At 35.9% G+C, this 16,524-nt stretch overlaps 2 protein-coding genes across 2 annotated transcripts; both read right to left on the bottom strand.

Annotated features, from left to right (window-relative positions):
- Positions 1-1,801: 1,801 nt before the first annotated feature.
- On the bottom strand, positions 1,802-8,706 carry LOC107553946 (pannexin-2-like). Its single transcript, XM_016236291.1, has 5 exons — positions 8,681-8,706; positions 4,220-5,357; positions 4,002-4,140; positions 3,713-3,907; positions 1,802-2,278 (listed from the first exon to the last, which is right to left on the bottom strand). Exons 1-5 carry the CDS (start codon positions 8,704-8,706, stop codon positions 2,001-2,003), a joined length of 1,776 nt encoding a protein of 591 aa, XP_016091777.1. The 3' UTR covers positions 1,802-2,000.
- A 2,196-nt stretch (positions 8,707-10,902) lies between these two features.
- On the bottom strand, positions 10,903-15,736 carry LOC107553945 (membrane protein MLC1-like). Its single transcript, XM_016236290.1, has 12 exons — positions 15,470-15,736; positions 14,490-14,505; positions 14,096-14,340; positions 13,181-13,270; positions 13,040-13,093; positions 12,729-12,830; positions 12,343-12,444; positions 11,652-11,720; positions 11,448-11,564; positions 11,300-11,356; positions 10,995-11,117; positions 10,903-10,917 (listed from the first exon to the last, which is right to left on the bottom strand). Exons 3-12 carry the CDS (start codon positions 14,333-14,335, stop codon positions 10,903-10,905), a joined length of 969 nt encoding a protein of 322 aa, XP_016091776.1. The 5' UTR covers positions 14,336-14,340; positions 14,490-14,505; positions 15,470-15,736.
- Positions 15,737-16,524: the final 788 nt, after the last annotated feature.

Genomic DNA, 16,524 nt, shown 5'->3' with positions numbered 1-16,524 from the left:
ACTTTATACACCCTTTTCTGAGGTTCACCTATAACAGAAATATCTTAAAAAAGATAAAGGGCTGACCTACCTATGCAAGACAGACTAGGTGATTCAAACTCACGTAAATGGTGTAACATGCAGTATACTTCTGATAATCTAACATTTTCTCTTTTTAGCATAGATTAATTTATTTCTCTAAGCAGGCTACTTGGTTGAAATGCTGAAGTTCCATAAATATACACATATTAAACACAAACATTTGTCAATAATTTGTGGCACAAAAATAGACAAAAAAAATTGAAATGGTGCTACAAAACAAATATTCATTTACAATGTTTCCCCTAAATGCAAGAACAAAACAAGTAAGGTAACATGGCCATGAACTACCTTGTCTAACCCCATTTTAACATGTTGGCCATTAAGATTTCCAAGTTTGAGATTAGCTCCCATAATACCATCAAATTATATTTACATCTTAAAATTCAAGCCTGGAAAATCAGGTGTGGTTCCTTCCCCTCTAATAGTATTGTCATTCATGATCTTTGTTCCCTGTATCACATTATCATTATCAAAATATTGCACTTGGATGCATGATATGTGCTAGAAAAACAGTGAGCTGCAGCAGCTATCTCTAAAATCAGTCTCATGCCTTGTGGTTAGAGGTGCTCTTGGATTCTAATTGTGCACTTCTTGTATTCACTCACAATCATAAAAGTGTATTTTGGCAGGCATTTGTTATACTTCACCACAAAATGCATAAGTGAATATCAAAGGTTTTAACTAGGATTTACAAAGGTGGAATGACACACAAACTGTGGTTCATGGTGATTTAGGTATCAAAAAGTTTGAAAGTGTCCAGCTGAAGAAGCTAAAATCTTTCTGTCACAACTCTGTCTGTTCAAAAAAGCTGGTATAAAGATCCATATTTCTTCTGACGATCCAGAGTTGAATGTCTTTGAGCACTTGACCCAAAGACCCAGAGTCATATAGTCTCATTAAATAAGTGCACCAGAGGTGTGTGGATAAACACGCCATGTGACAGTCTATTTTTTTTTTTTTTAAAGAATGCCTAAAATCTCTCATATTATCAGGGGGTTTTTCTGTACACCTCAGTATATACATTCCTAATGTGCATATTATTGCGACAATAAGACATGAGGTTGCATATTTTAAGAATACATGTATTGCATTGGATACCTCAAGACATCTATATGAAACAGACGCTGATAGCAAAATAATAATAATAATAAAACACCAAACCATGTCGACATTGATGATAAAGGAACAAATGGTGCTTTGTGCAAAATTCTGATGTGCCTTGCCTTCATTTGGAATGTCATAGGGAACTCATTAACCCATAAGGTGAGCACCAAGGTCATGGGTGATTTTATTTTCCCTCAAACTACACACGTCTGAGTATGTGGATGTAAGGCTGGGAGATGATTTTGAAAGGTTCACTTAATATTAAAAATTAATAGTGTTTTTAATAATACACCAGCAACTGAAAACTCCAGTTTAACATAAATAAAAATAATTAAGTGCACCTTTAAGAGTATAAAATATGTTAAACATTGGCTTCCCCAATGCCCAATAATCTTCATCTCTGAAAATGAAATTATCTGAGCTCCACCCTTAATGGCATAACGGTGATTTTATTTTCCCTCAAACTACACACGTCTGAGTATGTGGATGTAAGGCTGGGAGATGATTTTGAAAGGTGCACTTAATATAAAAAATTAATAGTGTTTTTAATAATACACCAGCAACTGAAAACTCCAGTTTAACATAAATAAAAATAATTAAGTGCACCTTTAAGAGTATAAAATGTTAAACATTGGCTTCCCCAATGCCCAATAATCTTCATCTCTGAAAATGAAATTATCTGAGCTCCACCCTTAATGGCATAATCATTAACATAACCCTAAAAACCAGCATATTACTTTGTGCTTCAGTTCATATTCTAAGTGCTTTTGCATTTGTGTGTGAGTGTGTGTGCAGGTGTGTATCTGCATTTTCCTTTAACACTCTCCAGCAGCAATCAACTCGCCCGGTCTGGCTAGTCTGTCCCGTCTGTTTTGCTCCTCCTCGTCCTCATACAAGGTGTGATGGATGCTCAGCAGCGAGTGTGAGGGGTTTCGACTAAAAGGCCCGGGCTGGCTCTCAGGCTCTGTCCCCTGGTTGAGAGGATCTTCGACCTTCGGGAAGTCTGGAGGAGGCATGCTGGGCGTTCCAACATTCATATATGATATTGTGGAGAAGGCAGTGGTGGTGGACAGTGGAGTAGACTCTTTCTTCTCTAAGGGCACAAAAAGATGATATAGAATTATTGGTAATACAAATATAAACCAACACATATTGTTTTATGTCTGATATTAAAATACCTGATATTTAAATATTGTCTAAATAAATAATAATAAAAAAACACCTAAACTAAAACAAATTATTTTAAAGCCTACAAGTCAATTAATGCATAACAACATTTTAATGTACAGAGTAAAAATGGAAAAATTCACTTTAAGGTTTTCTAAAGATTTAACAGAACATGTGTAATTAAATTATTCCTGGTGGTGGACAGTGGAGTAGACTCTTTCTTCTCTAAGGGCACAAAAAGATGATATAGAATTATTGGTAATACAAATATAAACCAACACATATTGTTTTATGTCTGATATTAAAATACCTGATATTTAAATATTGTCTAAATAAATAATAATAAAAAACACCTAAACTAAAATCAATTATTTTAAAGCCTACAAGTCAATTAATGCATAACAACATTTTAATGTACAGAGTAAAAATGGAAAAATTCACTTTAAGATTTGCTAAAGATTTAACAGAACATGTGTAATTAAATTATTCCTGTTTTTTTTTTATTAACTTGAAATAGGCTTAAGTGGGTGAGTTAAGAAAATAGGAAAAATGTAAAAATAGAGCAATCTATTGAATGTGCAATTGAGTACTGCAGGAATGGAGTCCTAAAACCCTAATCTAAAAGCATTTCTGCACTTCCCGTTCCATTATCCCAAAGACAGTGTGATTTTTGGAATCCCTGAAATAAGGCCTGTGGTTAACAAAAGCTCAAGATATTTTCATGTTTTATTCTATGGCATAAAACACACCAGTAATACCACCACCTTGTGATTCTCTAAGCTTTTATGTGTCTTGAAAAAGGCAAGAAGTCTAATAAGTGGGACTACAGAGACATCCAGATGTCTGAGACATTTAGAAGTGTGAGATATCCAGACGTCATCACACCAAACAGGAAAACTCATCTACTCACTAGTCCACTTTTACTGCCTCATGTTGATACTCACGCACTTGCTATAACTATTCTAATTCAAACTTTCTAAATTGTAAATTTTAAATAAAGATTTGAAAGTTGTAGGACACAATAACACTGGTGACATTTAAGTCATACAACCATTGTGTAGTTTATTTATAGCCTAACTTTGGCTTTTTACTTCTGGTGGCTGCATTTACACTTCAAAATTCATAAAAGTTTTATTAATTTGTGAAGATTACCTTAATGAACAAAATATGTAAGAATCATAAGCTTTTGTTGGTCACAGAGCTTGTTTTCGGCAATAATCCTAAAAAAAAAGAAACAATCCTATTGGCTTTTTATCAAGGGAACTTCCAGGTTGGCCTACAAAAATACACCATCCCTGCAGCAAACTCGCCAGTATGATACCAAATACATTGTGCATCCCTAGAGACAATCCAAGCATACCAGTATGAGAAGATGAGACATGTACAACCGTATGTGGACCCTCAATATACACATTACTGAGAGAGTGCTCAACAACAAGGGGTGGCTCAGGATTGACCGTTTCTGTTTTCGCTTTCTGGATGGTTAGCATGTAAGGATGAACATCCAGCGAGAGGTTAAGAGTGTGTTTCTTCTCTATATTATTTGTTTCTGCAGCTGAAAAATAAAATTAGGAATACGATCAGTGAAGGATTTGAATGACATTCGCTATATTAACCAAAACCAGGTTTTACTATACCAGTACCAGTACCTTTGTTAGTAGGAGGATGTTGTGTGCTCTTGCTGTCCAGAAGTGGAGCAATAATGCTATCTGCTACATACTTCCTTCGGACTGGTTTAGGTTTCTCTGCTTTTATGCTGTTTTCCAGTCTGGTTAGAGTCAAGGGTTCCTGTATAAAAGCAAAGAGGTACATTTCACAAACAACAAGTAAGCTATTCATCAACTAAATATGAACAAGAACGTCTTACCTTAAAAGACTGTGGCAGAGGGTTAGATGTGGGGATCCACTTGATCTTCTTGCGCGGTCTTTTGATTACTGAGGGCTCTCCTCCCAATTCTCCCACACCGAGCACTGAAGGGTCCATACTGGGGTCAACAGTCTGGATCCCAGAGTCTCTCACAGTTGGAGTGGCGTCGTGGTTGGATTGAGCCAACGCTGCCAGCAGCTGCCGCACCACATTATCATACATGAGGTCACTCTCGTTGGTGATAAAGTCCAGTCTGTTGAGAGACTTAATGTGGTCTCTGTTCTCATTACAGAACATGGCCAGAATGTTGATGTCGCAAAACTGTGACTTCTGCCAGCGGCGGCGTGTTTTAATGCCAACCTTGTGCAGCTTGTCGAAGACGAAATTTGACTTGCGCACTACAAATAAATGCAGCAAGTTCACAAGGATAATGAGGTTCATAGTACACAGCAAAGCGATGTCCACTGCGGCCATAATGCGTTGGAGCTGCACGGCTGATAGCTTGCAGTTAACATTTAGCCGCAGTTCAGGGATGCTGCTAGTGTCCGGTGGCTCGCCAAGCACGCAAGTGAACTCGTTCTGCCTCTGACGGGCGTAGTAGGTGCTCAGGTACGTTATGGGTATTGAGCTGAGGCAGATGATGGCTAAATGTCGCGCCAGGTACAGCTTAGCCAGAAAGTTACTCTGCCCGCGGCACTCAAGATACTTCTCAAACAGGTTCTGCTCGGGGCTCTTCTCCTTCTCTGCGTTCTCGATGATCTCCCGTCGCTCACGTTCCGTAATCCCCGGCCCCTTGGACTGGATCTGTTTCTCAATCTTGGGCGCTCTGCACTCGGCTGCCCTGTGGTAGCAGTTGTCGATCTCTTGAAGGAGGAAGTTGAGCTCAGAGGTGAGCCGAGTGGAGGCCAGGAACTCCCATCCCAGGGCAGGTATGTACATGATGCCTGTGAAGGCCAGCAGAGCGTAGGGCAGAAACTTGTGCTCAAACAAGGAGGGCCAAAGCTGGGGGTCGACACCAGGCACTGCATCTCGAAGCTCTGTCCAGCAGTAGCCTCTGGCATACAGGGCCTGGTCGCGTGTGAAGTTGTGTGGGGTGTAGCAATATATAGATTCCTCTAAAAGAGAAGGAAAAATCCCACTTCAAAAAATATTTTTATATTTCTAAATAACAATCAATTAGATATTACTAGTGTTCATACCAAGAACAAGAATAACGTTTAAATAATCTAATTATAAGAGAATAGCAAGGTTCGCACCACAACTATAACGATAATGACACAGAGGAACGATAGGTTTGGAATCACTTTCAGAGCTTTTATTTTTTCCAGCTGATGAACAATAAAATAATGACAACCAGAATTCAAGGTCAAGCACTAAAATTACTATAATTACAATTAATAAAACCTCAAATTTAACTGAAATAAATTAATAGTAACATTTAAAGTATATAGACTTTGAAAAAATTTTTTTTAATTAAAATTAAAATGAAAACTGAAAATGTAAAAATAAAAGCTGGCTCAAAATAATAAAAATATTATAGTAAATAAATAATACAAAAATAACATTGACACTAATTTACTTATTTTTATAGTTGTAGTTATTATTCTTGATGTTAACGGGAGATTACATTTTAATTGAATCAACTACAATGTTATTTTTGTCGACAGTGCATTTCAGTCAAAATTAATTAATGGAATATATGATGTAATATTGACTAAATTTAAAGGATATTCTCATCAAAAGGTGAAAACTGCAACTAAAACTGTGTAAAACTGTTAAAAAATTAACACTTGATATTACAACTGACTCTATCCAGAAAAATCTGGCATTTGGTGTACCCAGCGGGGATTTATTTCTAGTAACGAGCTGTCATCAGGTTGGAATGGGTTTAATGCATAGTATAAGGCAGCACAGGCCAATAATGATGAATCAGTGATAAAACAAATGCTACATTTGTCTGTGCCAGTTGGACAAAGATAGAGGTAGTTCTTTCACAGCCGCTGTAACTCCTATAGATGCCTTCACCTTATTCTGGGTCTCATTGGATTACACTCCTGCACAGAATCAATAATGTTAAGAAAGTTATTATGGTCATAAGCTCTAGTTTAATAAAGCAAATACGTGTATGCTATATTTGGCGTGTCTATATGGGAATACAATCTTTATGGTTACAGGCTCTACTTTTTCTTTCAGTTTCAGATTGATTCAAATTATTATCCTTGCAATTTATCCTAAACAGCTTCAGCCAACACAACGATGAAGGCTTGGCCTTCACTAATCACTCATTCCTGATATATAACAGGTATTCCTATTATAGACAAAAAAACTGCAATGTAGTAGTCCTCAAATGGTATGGAAAGGAGTTCCAACTACAACTTTCGTAAGCATAAATGTAAGTGTATCTCCAACAGTTATTCAGATTTAAGCTATACTGCATGTTTCTGCCCAGCAGGGTTCTCGATGTTCAGTCACAGCCAGTTGGTGCTGCTATGCAGTAAGACTGACTCAGCGTTTAGAGTAAACCCCCTTCTACCACCACAACCTCTCTTTATCTCTCTCTCTCTCTCTCTCTTTTCTTACGTAATCACCCCACAATCTTAAAAAACTTTTAAAAAACCCAAATCATTTAACCACTCCTTTGCTGGATAGCAGTGGACAGCAGGAATATAGAAAGTCCCATAGAGCGGTTAATAATGGCTCAACTTAATAAAACTTAAATCTGTCATGTTGTGTAATATTTCAGATTTAAAATTTTATGCCATGTCATAAATTGTTCATATGTATAAAGGGTGTTTTCTCTAAACATGTTTACATCCACATATTTTTATGAAAATTTTTGAATTTTGCATAAAGAATGCTGAATTGAAAAATCAAGATGATGTGATAAAAATGTGAATATGTACATTAAAACATTTAGGCCAGTGTTATTTTAGTATAAGTGAGATTAGTTTTTATTTTTATATTTTCTGTTTTCATTTTAATTTTAGTTTAAGTTTTAGTCATTTGTGTTGCGTTGTCATTTTGATAATTTTAAAACAAATGTCTATAGAGTTTTTATCTAATTTTATTTCAGTTCTAGTTTTAGTTCCGTTTCAGTATCAAATAAAACAAAATGAAAATGAGAACTGTTGCTGAAATATTGTTTTTAATAAGTGTTTTTATATTTGATATATTTTTATATTTTATTTAAGTTTTATTTAATTTTTTTGTGGTTTTAGTATTAGCTTACATTTTTGTTTTAGTTAACTATAATCCTGTTCTTAGAGTGCAAAGATTGTACACTGTTGTTCTTTAACTCATTAGAAAGTTTTACGGCATTATTTCTGAACTATATGGAAGCTTGATATGTTGCAGTGTCTTTGCCCACGGTATAAAAACACAGACAAGAAAATAGCTGTCGTACATTTCGAAAATCAATATATCTCACTTTGAGCTCAAGAAATCAATAAGGAGCAGCTTTCTAACAAATGGAAAGAACAAAAATGGCAAGAAACCCATGTTTGTAAGTTAACTATATTTTTGTGATGAAGTATATCAGTTTTTCAACTGAATGCACTATATATGTTTTATGTTCATCTTTAATGTACAATAAACAATGTTTTTATCGTCATAGCTGTGCCATAGTGGGTAATGAATTGTTCTGACATTTGGTGTGTTTGTGATTGACTTGGTTTTATTTATGTAAATAAAAAAAATATTAATATAGGTTTTTATTAACATATTTATGTTGTTTTGATTAAAATATATATATATATTTAATCACATTTAATATATATACAGCCTGTAACATAAATGCAGGGTTAAATATATTTGTATATTTCATTGAACAAATCTAGTTGACTCCATCTGCATTGAAGTAAAAAAATGTTTTGTTTTTTTTTTTCAATTTTGTTGACAAAAAAAATCTGTAACCATACACCTAGACTGGTTGAGTATAATTCATATGGTAAATAAAATATATTGCACTCTATTACATATATATAGAAAATGAGGTCAATATTCCGATTTGTGGTTGACCTATATATGTTTTTCAATATTTCGATCTTAAATTATTACAATTGGTGCTGCCAATCTTGAAGACAATATGTGCTGATATAAGAAACTATTCTATTAAAAATTGCTTATGTTAGGCACAGTGTTAACTTGTATTTGTCACTTTGGCCTAGTTAGAGACCGTTTAGATCCTCTAAGAGAAACTAGAAAAACTCCTTTCACAGCAGGTTTGATCAAACTCTCAAAACAAGTTGATAGCGATTAGAAATGTGTCATGCAAACTTAATGCAACAGCATGCAGTAGGCTAGTATCTTAACGCAAAACAGCCTTAGATATAATCTAGGTTTATCGACGATGCTGTATAACGACACTGTCCGACATATTGACATTCTGACAGTGAATGTTTAGGAGCATTAAAGGTCATGCTGTGCACATCACTTACGCTCAGTCGAGGAGCTGTCCATCACTGGATCATCTGGCTAGGATGACACATAGCGGCTTAAGACATAGATATGATAAAATGCATGATACTATATACGACATGAGTGAAAGAGAGACGGAGAGGACTGGGTTGCATTGACTCTCATCTGATGTCACATACCTGTCAGATTACTTGATTATACTGAGGAACACGCAGAGCCCGAATCCTATGCTCAAATCATCAACACCAGGAAAGATCTCCTCACAACGTCCAACAGATCTCCCCCAAAAAACAAAGGACGCGGATGCTGTGACTTGTGCTTTAGTGTTGAGCATCCCCGGCGTCTGAAGAGTTAATCTGCAGTGCGGGCGAGCCGTTTCAGCGTGTATCCGGGCACACACACCGGTTTGTTCCGCTTCTCGCCATCCCTCTCACCCTCCCCTGACAAACCTCACACACTTCTCCGGTTTACACCATCATCTCCACACAGACCTTCAAGGAGATACATTGCCGTTGCTTGTTTGCCCTACACGAGACGTTATAATATATTGCTAGTGTGCTTGTGTGGAAACGCAAGCGATACATCTGGCTTAATAAATAAAAGGAGACATTATGAAATCATAAAGATATGTATTGGATTCAACTTTTCCCCCCCGTATGGTCTACTGCTGTCCTTTATTTACTGTATAATCAGTTTTGTTTTGCATTGTGCTGTATGTTGTTGTGCATTAAAATACAGTATTTCTTGCACAAGATTCTATTCTATTTATCTTATGTATTTTTTATGTTACTGTAGGGTGACTGAAATCTGTAAAGATGTTTAGGTTACACTGCAGTAGCTTTTTTGTCATATTATAGGCTGCTTTTTATTTTATAGCAAAATATACAGCTTACGTGCTAATGAATTAATCCACCCAAAAAAAACGAAAATTCTCTCATCATTTACTCACTATCACTGTCCATACAATTTAAGGGCACCAAAATGGTTTGGTTGCCAGCATTCTTCTAAACCATGAGCAAACATACTGAGCTGTTGGGTCACTTTCTGGAATAAGTAACTCACATTTCACGTAAACGATCTTTAAAATTTTATTGATCTACAATGACATAACAAGATGCATATATTTATACAAAAATAAAATCTAACAAAGTAAAAATGGTTGCATGTAGCAAGGCACTGAACAGTAATATGGTCCATTAATGTGTTAGAATTATTGAAAGCATCATATATTAGGTCCCCTACTCTTCTAGCTTCTGCCATGTGGGTTTTCTAGATAATGCATTACAAGTGCTGTAGATTGTACATGCATGGTGTGTCCACCATTTATTTGCATATAAATTTGCTCAGCCATTCACTCATCACATATGATTCTAATTTCAACTGGTATGGTAGGCTATGTGTATATATATATATATATATATGTGTATATGTATATGTGTATATGTGTATGTATGTGTATGTATGTGTGTATGTATATATATATGTAGGCTATGTATATATGTGTGTATATATATATGTATGTATATATGTGTATATACATACATATATATATGTATGTATATATGTGTATATATATATATATATATATATATATACACCTTGCTACGTGTACCGTGTTAGGCTAACCGAGACTTGTCATTTGCACTTATATATTGTTGCTCTTTTGTTAGTTTTGACTGCTTTTATTGTCCTCATTTGTAAGTCGCTTTGGATAAAAGTGTCTGCTAAATGACTAAATAAATAAATAAATTAGTTTTTATTTCAGTAGGCCTACTTTCTGTACTTCAACATATTCATAACAAATATTTAAATTTCTAACATTTCGTTTAAGCTTCAATATCTAACTTTTCGTTTCAGTTTTTTAAAAGTTTTTCATTAATATTAATATTTTAGTTCAGCTTTATTTAAATGTCTGAAAATGTTTTTTAATCATTTTAGTTTTGGTTAACAATAACAACACCGCATGAGGATCAGAAAATTCTCATTTGTGGGTGTGCGATCCCTTTAAGGGGTCAAAAAAGGTCCAAATCTGACATATTGGAACTAATCTGATTTGATTGGTGGGGTGCACAGAAATGACTCACCTTTGCTAATGGCACTTCATGCAGAAAGATCTCAATAAAATTAATCACGCTGTTGGACAAAAATCCAGAAGCTGAGAAAAGCAGTGGTGAGGTCACACTACTTATAGCAATCAGCATTTCCACCTACAGCAGTAAAATTGAGAGGAGGAAAGAAAGAGAAAAAAAGAAGGCGAGAGACAGTCTTTAGAGAGAATCACTCTATAGAGAAGGCAGACAGTCAGCTAAATGAATGAGAATGCTGAATGTCCTCTAGGGACGTTGCAGAAATGACTCACCTTTGCTAATGGCACTTCATGCAGAAAGATCTCAATAAAATTAATCACGCTGTTGGACAAAAATCCAGAAGCTGAGAAAAGCAGTGGTGAGGTCACACTACTTATAGCAATCAGCATTTCCACCTACAGCAGTAAAATTGAGAGGCGGAAAGAAAGAGAAAAAAAGAAGGCGAGAGACCGTCTTTAGAGAGAATCACTCTATAGAGAAGGCAGACAGTCAGCTAAATGAATGAGAATGCTGAATGTCCTCTAGGGACGTTCGATTGCACTGCTTTATTGCTGGAGAGACCCTGATGGTGACTCACCAGACTCTTGCTGGGATATTCTGCCACCACATGGCTGGCAATGGCACTGGGGAAACACTGCAGAGGTATCACACACACAAACAATGATAGTTAATCACTCTGAATAATTTACAATCTGAATTGGACTGATATAATAAACTGAACTCACAGCTACCAGAATCCAGAAGAAAGTGACAGAAAGATATGGCTCTGGGAGGAGAGCACCCAAATTCAGAGCAATAATTCCTCCAAATACAGCGGAGATGCCCACTATAACCTCAATTACCTGCAGCAGAGAAAGAGCGGCAGATCTACAGTAAAAATCGTGCTGATATACAGTGCATACACACAATCTCATTTGTAGGCAACTCACGGCGTAAGCCTTGAGAAGACGAGTGGGGAACGAAGCTGGGGTCACAACCACAGGGCCATCAGACACTGGCTGGAGGAATGAGATGGATGATAGCAATGAGGAAAAGAAAAAGAGCAGAGAGACATGAGCACAAGGGAGAGCATATAAAATGTAAATCATATAAGCTAGAGACAAATACATTTAGTCATAGATATATCACATGGTGATAAAATCCTGCTGGCTGGGACTCAGCATAAAAGGATTATGCAATTATTTTGCAAATGGAAATAAATCTGAAATAAACTAATATATAAATATTAGATAGAAAACTCTAAAATAGAATCAGAATTTGTCCTTGGCAACTAACTAAACTAAATAAGCTTAAGTACTGTAACTATTGAAATTAAAATGAAAATAATAAATTAAAGCTATAAAAAATGACAAGCATATTTTGCATTATTAAGATTTTTTAAATGACATTTTACTACATGTCTCATGCAGAGTCAGTTGTTAAAAAACAGAAAGATATTAAAGGAAAAATGTACAAATTAAATTAGAAATCTCAATTTCCACCAAACACTCAAAATTCATTATGAAAGATCTAAGATAATTATTTGTTATTATATATATTTATTTCCTGACATCTGCCAAAATAATTGTAATATTGCAGGCAGTCTATAGACATAACTGGTACACTCTCTCACTCACACACCTTTGCATGACTGCAGCAGTCGTCCGCTGAGCGTGCTGACAGGATAACAGTACTGGCCGTGAGCACTTCCAGCACAATAAGCAGGAGCAGGTTAAAGTTGATCTTTAAGATGACAGACAGCAGTAACTGTTTTAATAGTATAGATGTTTTACATGCACATTATAGCTTAGTGTCTGAGCATTGTGTACAAGCAAGTGTATAAGCATGCAGTGTATTTACTTATAAATGACCATATTACTTCTATCAGATCCTTTAAAATGATCTATGCTTTTCTATTGTCATATTATATAATACACTAGACTATTTAATTTTGATGTTACCACATGAAGGACATTTTTAAGATCACTGACAAACATTTTAGGGTATTAGAGTTGTGATGTTCTCACATTGATGGCTGAGGGACTAATGGCGAGTTTACATCCGAACCACACCAGACACGTGGTTGTCACAGCAAAGGACGACACGTAGACCATCTGAAAGTCTGAAACCTGTAAACATAATGTAGGTTATGTATTTGTAAAAAAAAGTAGCTTTTTACTTTTTTTAATTTAGCTTTTCAAAAGCTAGTTTTTTAATACAGTTGAGCTACTGAAAACTATAGTTAAGCACCACCAGTTTTAGTTAGATACTCTCCATGGTTAAACTACTAGACACAGTTGATTTCTCTGTATTTATTGAAAAATATCCTTTCACTTACTGCAACTTGTCTGTTCTTGGCAATAGCGAAGCTCACCACTGCAGCTGGTATACTCTACAAATCAGAAGCAAAACATACGAGTGTCAAACTGACTAGTGGCCTCATCCATGAGCATATGAGTCCTTCAGGACAAACACTCACAGATCCAGCAGTACAACGCAGGTAGTCCATTGCACCTGGAAACACATTACCCATGTAGAGGGAGAAAGTTGCTGCTATCAGCAAGCTGCTCTGGGGGTCAAATACAGATGAAAATCAGTGTGTTAAAGGAATATTTGACTCAAAATTGAAAACTGACTCACCCCTCAGGCCATCCAAGATGTAGATTAGTTTCTTCATCAGAACAGATTTTGAAAAATGTAGCATTACATCTCTTGCTCAGCAATGGATCCTCTGGAGTGCCGTCAGAATGAGAGATCAAAACATTGAAATAATCCACAAGTATTCTATCAATTAACGTCTTATGAAGTAAAAAGCTGCATGCGAGAAACAAATATATCATTAAGGTGGTGTTTTAACTTGAAACTGTTGCTTCTGGCCGAAATACCAATCCATAATCACACTTCCTCCAGTGAAAATGTCAATCTCACATCAAAATCCACCAACATGGACTGTTTTGGACTGTTTTCACTCACAAATGTGCCTGATCCGTGCATATTTCTCTGCTGATTTTCACTTGAAAAAGCAACATTATGAACAAAGGTCTCGTATTTTAGCCATAAGCAACAGTTTGAAGTCAAAAACATGAATTTGTTTGTTACAAACATGCATGCTGTTCACTCCACAAGACATTAATTGATGGACTGCAGTCATGTGGAATACTTGTGGATTATTGTGATGTATTTATCAACTGTTTGAACTCTCTTTATGACGGAACCCATTCACTGCAGAGGATCCATTGGTGAGCAAATAATGCAATGCTAAATCTGTTCTGATAAAGAAGCAAACTCGTCTACATCTTGGATGACCTGAGAGTGAGTACATTTTTAGCAAATTTTAATTTTTCTTTTAAATCTTAGCTACAGGAGTGAAAATCTGCTGAGCCAATGCTCTTACCCCTATAACGACACTGTAAAGCCAGACTCTGTAGCTTAAGCAGGGATGTAATGGCCCAGGCTGATTCAACTGCAGGTCACTGGCCCTGACATCCACCGTGTAGCTGTCTCTCTCCAACCTCTCCCGATCCAGATGCCGACTCAGCGTTCCTACCCCACTCTTTCGCTCCAGGGTGGACATCTGGGCATAGCTGAACACTTCCTGAGCTGATGCCTCCTCTCGTTGCATCCTGATATCCATGACCCCTAGAGATCCAATTCATATAAATCACATATATTGACTAAGTGAGAAAAAAATGCACCGAATGCAAACATTTAGAGAAGGAGGTACAGAATATGGCTTATGCACTATTGACAGATTGCCATATGATCCTTTTAATGAAACTTAAACTTACCTCAGTTCCCCAAGTCCTGTAAATGGAATGCAACACATTATACCGATTACTTCTTTCAGAGCATTTAAAGGTCATGCAATCATAAACATGTCTTGTGTATTCCCAGAGAATGCATGAACTGATAAAATGTACTTTGAATGCAACACTTCGGATAAAAGGACCTGCCAAATGCATCAATGTAAATCTAACAGTGTTAAAATATGTTAGTAATTTAGCACTGTTAAATAGCAAATCTATTTTTTATACAGTATATTGTGTTGTGCTTAACAGTATCAGTCAGAAATTTTAATATCATACAGTTTTACCAAAACGAACTAATGATGACAACATGTTTATATTCTCTCCAATATTTAGCTAACATAAAAAGTGCCAGACTGAAGATTTACTTTTAGTGTCTTGTTTCATTTAATACATTTACATAAAAATGTCCATATTTAGGCACAGCTGAGAAAACATATGGACCATAAACAATGGCTTTACAGTAACATAACCACAACTCGCTGTTTTACGCTCAAGCTTTTGAAAAATACCCTTTTTTCACAATTTAGAAAGAGCAGGGTCTTGAAGGTGCTTCAATAACACGAAAGTGAGCTAAAAACAAAAAAAATTTCTTTGCACTGATAAAATTATTTCACTAATAACTACCAATATCTCGGTATCCAGGGGGAAAAAAGTATATTTTTGGTCAACAATAAAGAAATAGAGCGCAATCAAACTGCTCCCTCTTGAAAACCCACACGCACAATGAATATAAAGCACTTTCACTGTATTACGTAAACAGCCACAGGAACACAGAGCAATAAAGAGGATGCATTGCGGGGATAATGCGTGAAGGCAATGATTCATAAAAAAGTTTGAAACACACCAACCCCTCCCTCAACCTCTTCTCCTCTACTTCATTCTGAGCCTCACTTCCTTTCCTCCATTCATTCATCTTATCTCTCCAGCCCTCTTTATCTTAATCTCTGCTTCCCACTCACCTGCCTCCAGCTTCGAGACACCGTTTATTTCAGCTTGGCCCACCTGTTCCCCTGTTCCTGTGGAAGTCTAAGGTTTTAGTTGTACTTTATCTTTGTCTTCTTCCTCTTGTTCCTCTCCTCTCTCCTCTCTCTCTCTCTCTCTGTCCCCTCCACTCCAAGTCAATAAAAAACTTTTGGAACACTTCAAAGCCTGGAACAGAAAGTTGAGAGTGTTGCCCTGCCAGCCAGTTTTAGCCAGTGAATGCAAATGGAGCGGAGAGATGGGGCTCAGATGAGGGGCTGCTGAGACCAGAGCCTCTTACTGCTCTGTTCAACTCAATGAGAGAACTCACACATAAATCAACACCCCCTCGCTGCCATACACACAAAAACACACACAGAAAGAATGCACGCAACCTAGAATGAGTTTTCCCATGTACACATAATCAGGCACCAACAAATGTTTCTTTTCTTGATGCATGGGATTACATTCCAAACCAAAGTTAATTTTTTGTGTGTGTTTTTGAAAGAAGTCTCATGCTCAGCAAGGCTGCATTTATTTTCAGAAATATTGTGAAATATTATTACAATCTAAAATAACTGTTTTCATTTTTAATATATTATAAAATTACGTTTATTTCTGTGTTGGCAAAGCTGAATTTTCAGCAGCTTTTGTCTTCAGTGTAACATTATTCTACAGAAATCATTCTAATACGCTGATTTGGTACTCAAAAAAAATTCTTAATATTATTATCAATGCTGAAAACAGTTGTGCTGCTTAATGTTTTTGTAAAAACTGTGATGCATTTTTTTCAGGATTATTTGATGAAATAGACATTTCAAAAGAACAGCATTTATTTGAAACAGAATTTTTTTTTGATCAATTCAAAACTTTTATTAAAAATGCTGAACAAATGTTTTAATTAATTTTTAAATCATACTTACCCAAAACATTTGAATGGTAATGTATCACAGTTTCCACAAAAAATATTAAGCAGTACAACTGTTTTTAAGCATTGATAATAATAATAAATGTTACCAAATCAGCATATTAGGATGATTTCTGAAAAATCATG

Source organism: Sinocyclocheilus grahami, unplaced genomic scaffold (assembly GCF_001515645.1).
Source record: "Sinocyclocheilus grahami isolate Dianchi unplaced genomic scaffold, SAMN03320097.WGS_v1.1 scaffold487.1, whole genome shotgun sequence".
NCBI classification, from domain to species: Eukaryota; Metazoa; Chordata; class Actinopteri; order Cypriniformes; family Cyprinidae; genus Sinocyclocheilus; species Sinocyclocheilus grahami.
The sequence above is the reverse complement of the archived record's forward strand: the minus strand, read 5'-3'. Positions and strand labels throughout refer to the sequence as shown.

What these genes read in the sequence shown, in the direction of transcription:
- LOC107553946 (XM_016236291.1), bottom strand. Translation starts at nt 8,706, where the DNA reads ATGTGTCATCCTAGCCAGATGATCCA. An exon ending in CATCCTAGCCAGATGATCCA is followed by an intron (nt 5,358 to 8,680) that starts GTGATGGACAGC and finishes TATTTTTTGAAG; the next exon opens with TGGGATTTTTCCTTCTCTTT. An exon ending in TGTCTCATCTTCTCATACTG is followed by an intron (nt 2,279 to 3,712) that starts GTATGCTTGGAT and finishes TTGTGCCCTTAG; the next exon opens with AGAAGAAAGAGTCTACTCCA.
- LOC107553945 (XM_016236290.1), bottom strand. Translation starts at nt 14,335, where the DNA reads ATGGATATCAGGATGCAACGAGAGGAGGCATCAGCTCAGGAAGTGTTC. An exon ending in TGCGTTGTACTGCTGGATCT is followed by an intron (nt 13,094 to 13,180) that starts GTGAGTGTTTGT and finishes TCTGATTTGTAG; the next exon opens with AGTATACCAGCTGCAGTGGT. An exon ending in TTAGTCCCTCAGCCATCAAT is followed by an intron (nt 12,445 to 12,728) that starts GTGAGAACATCA and finishes GTCATCTTAAAG; the next exon opens with ATCAACTTTAACCTGCTCCT.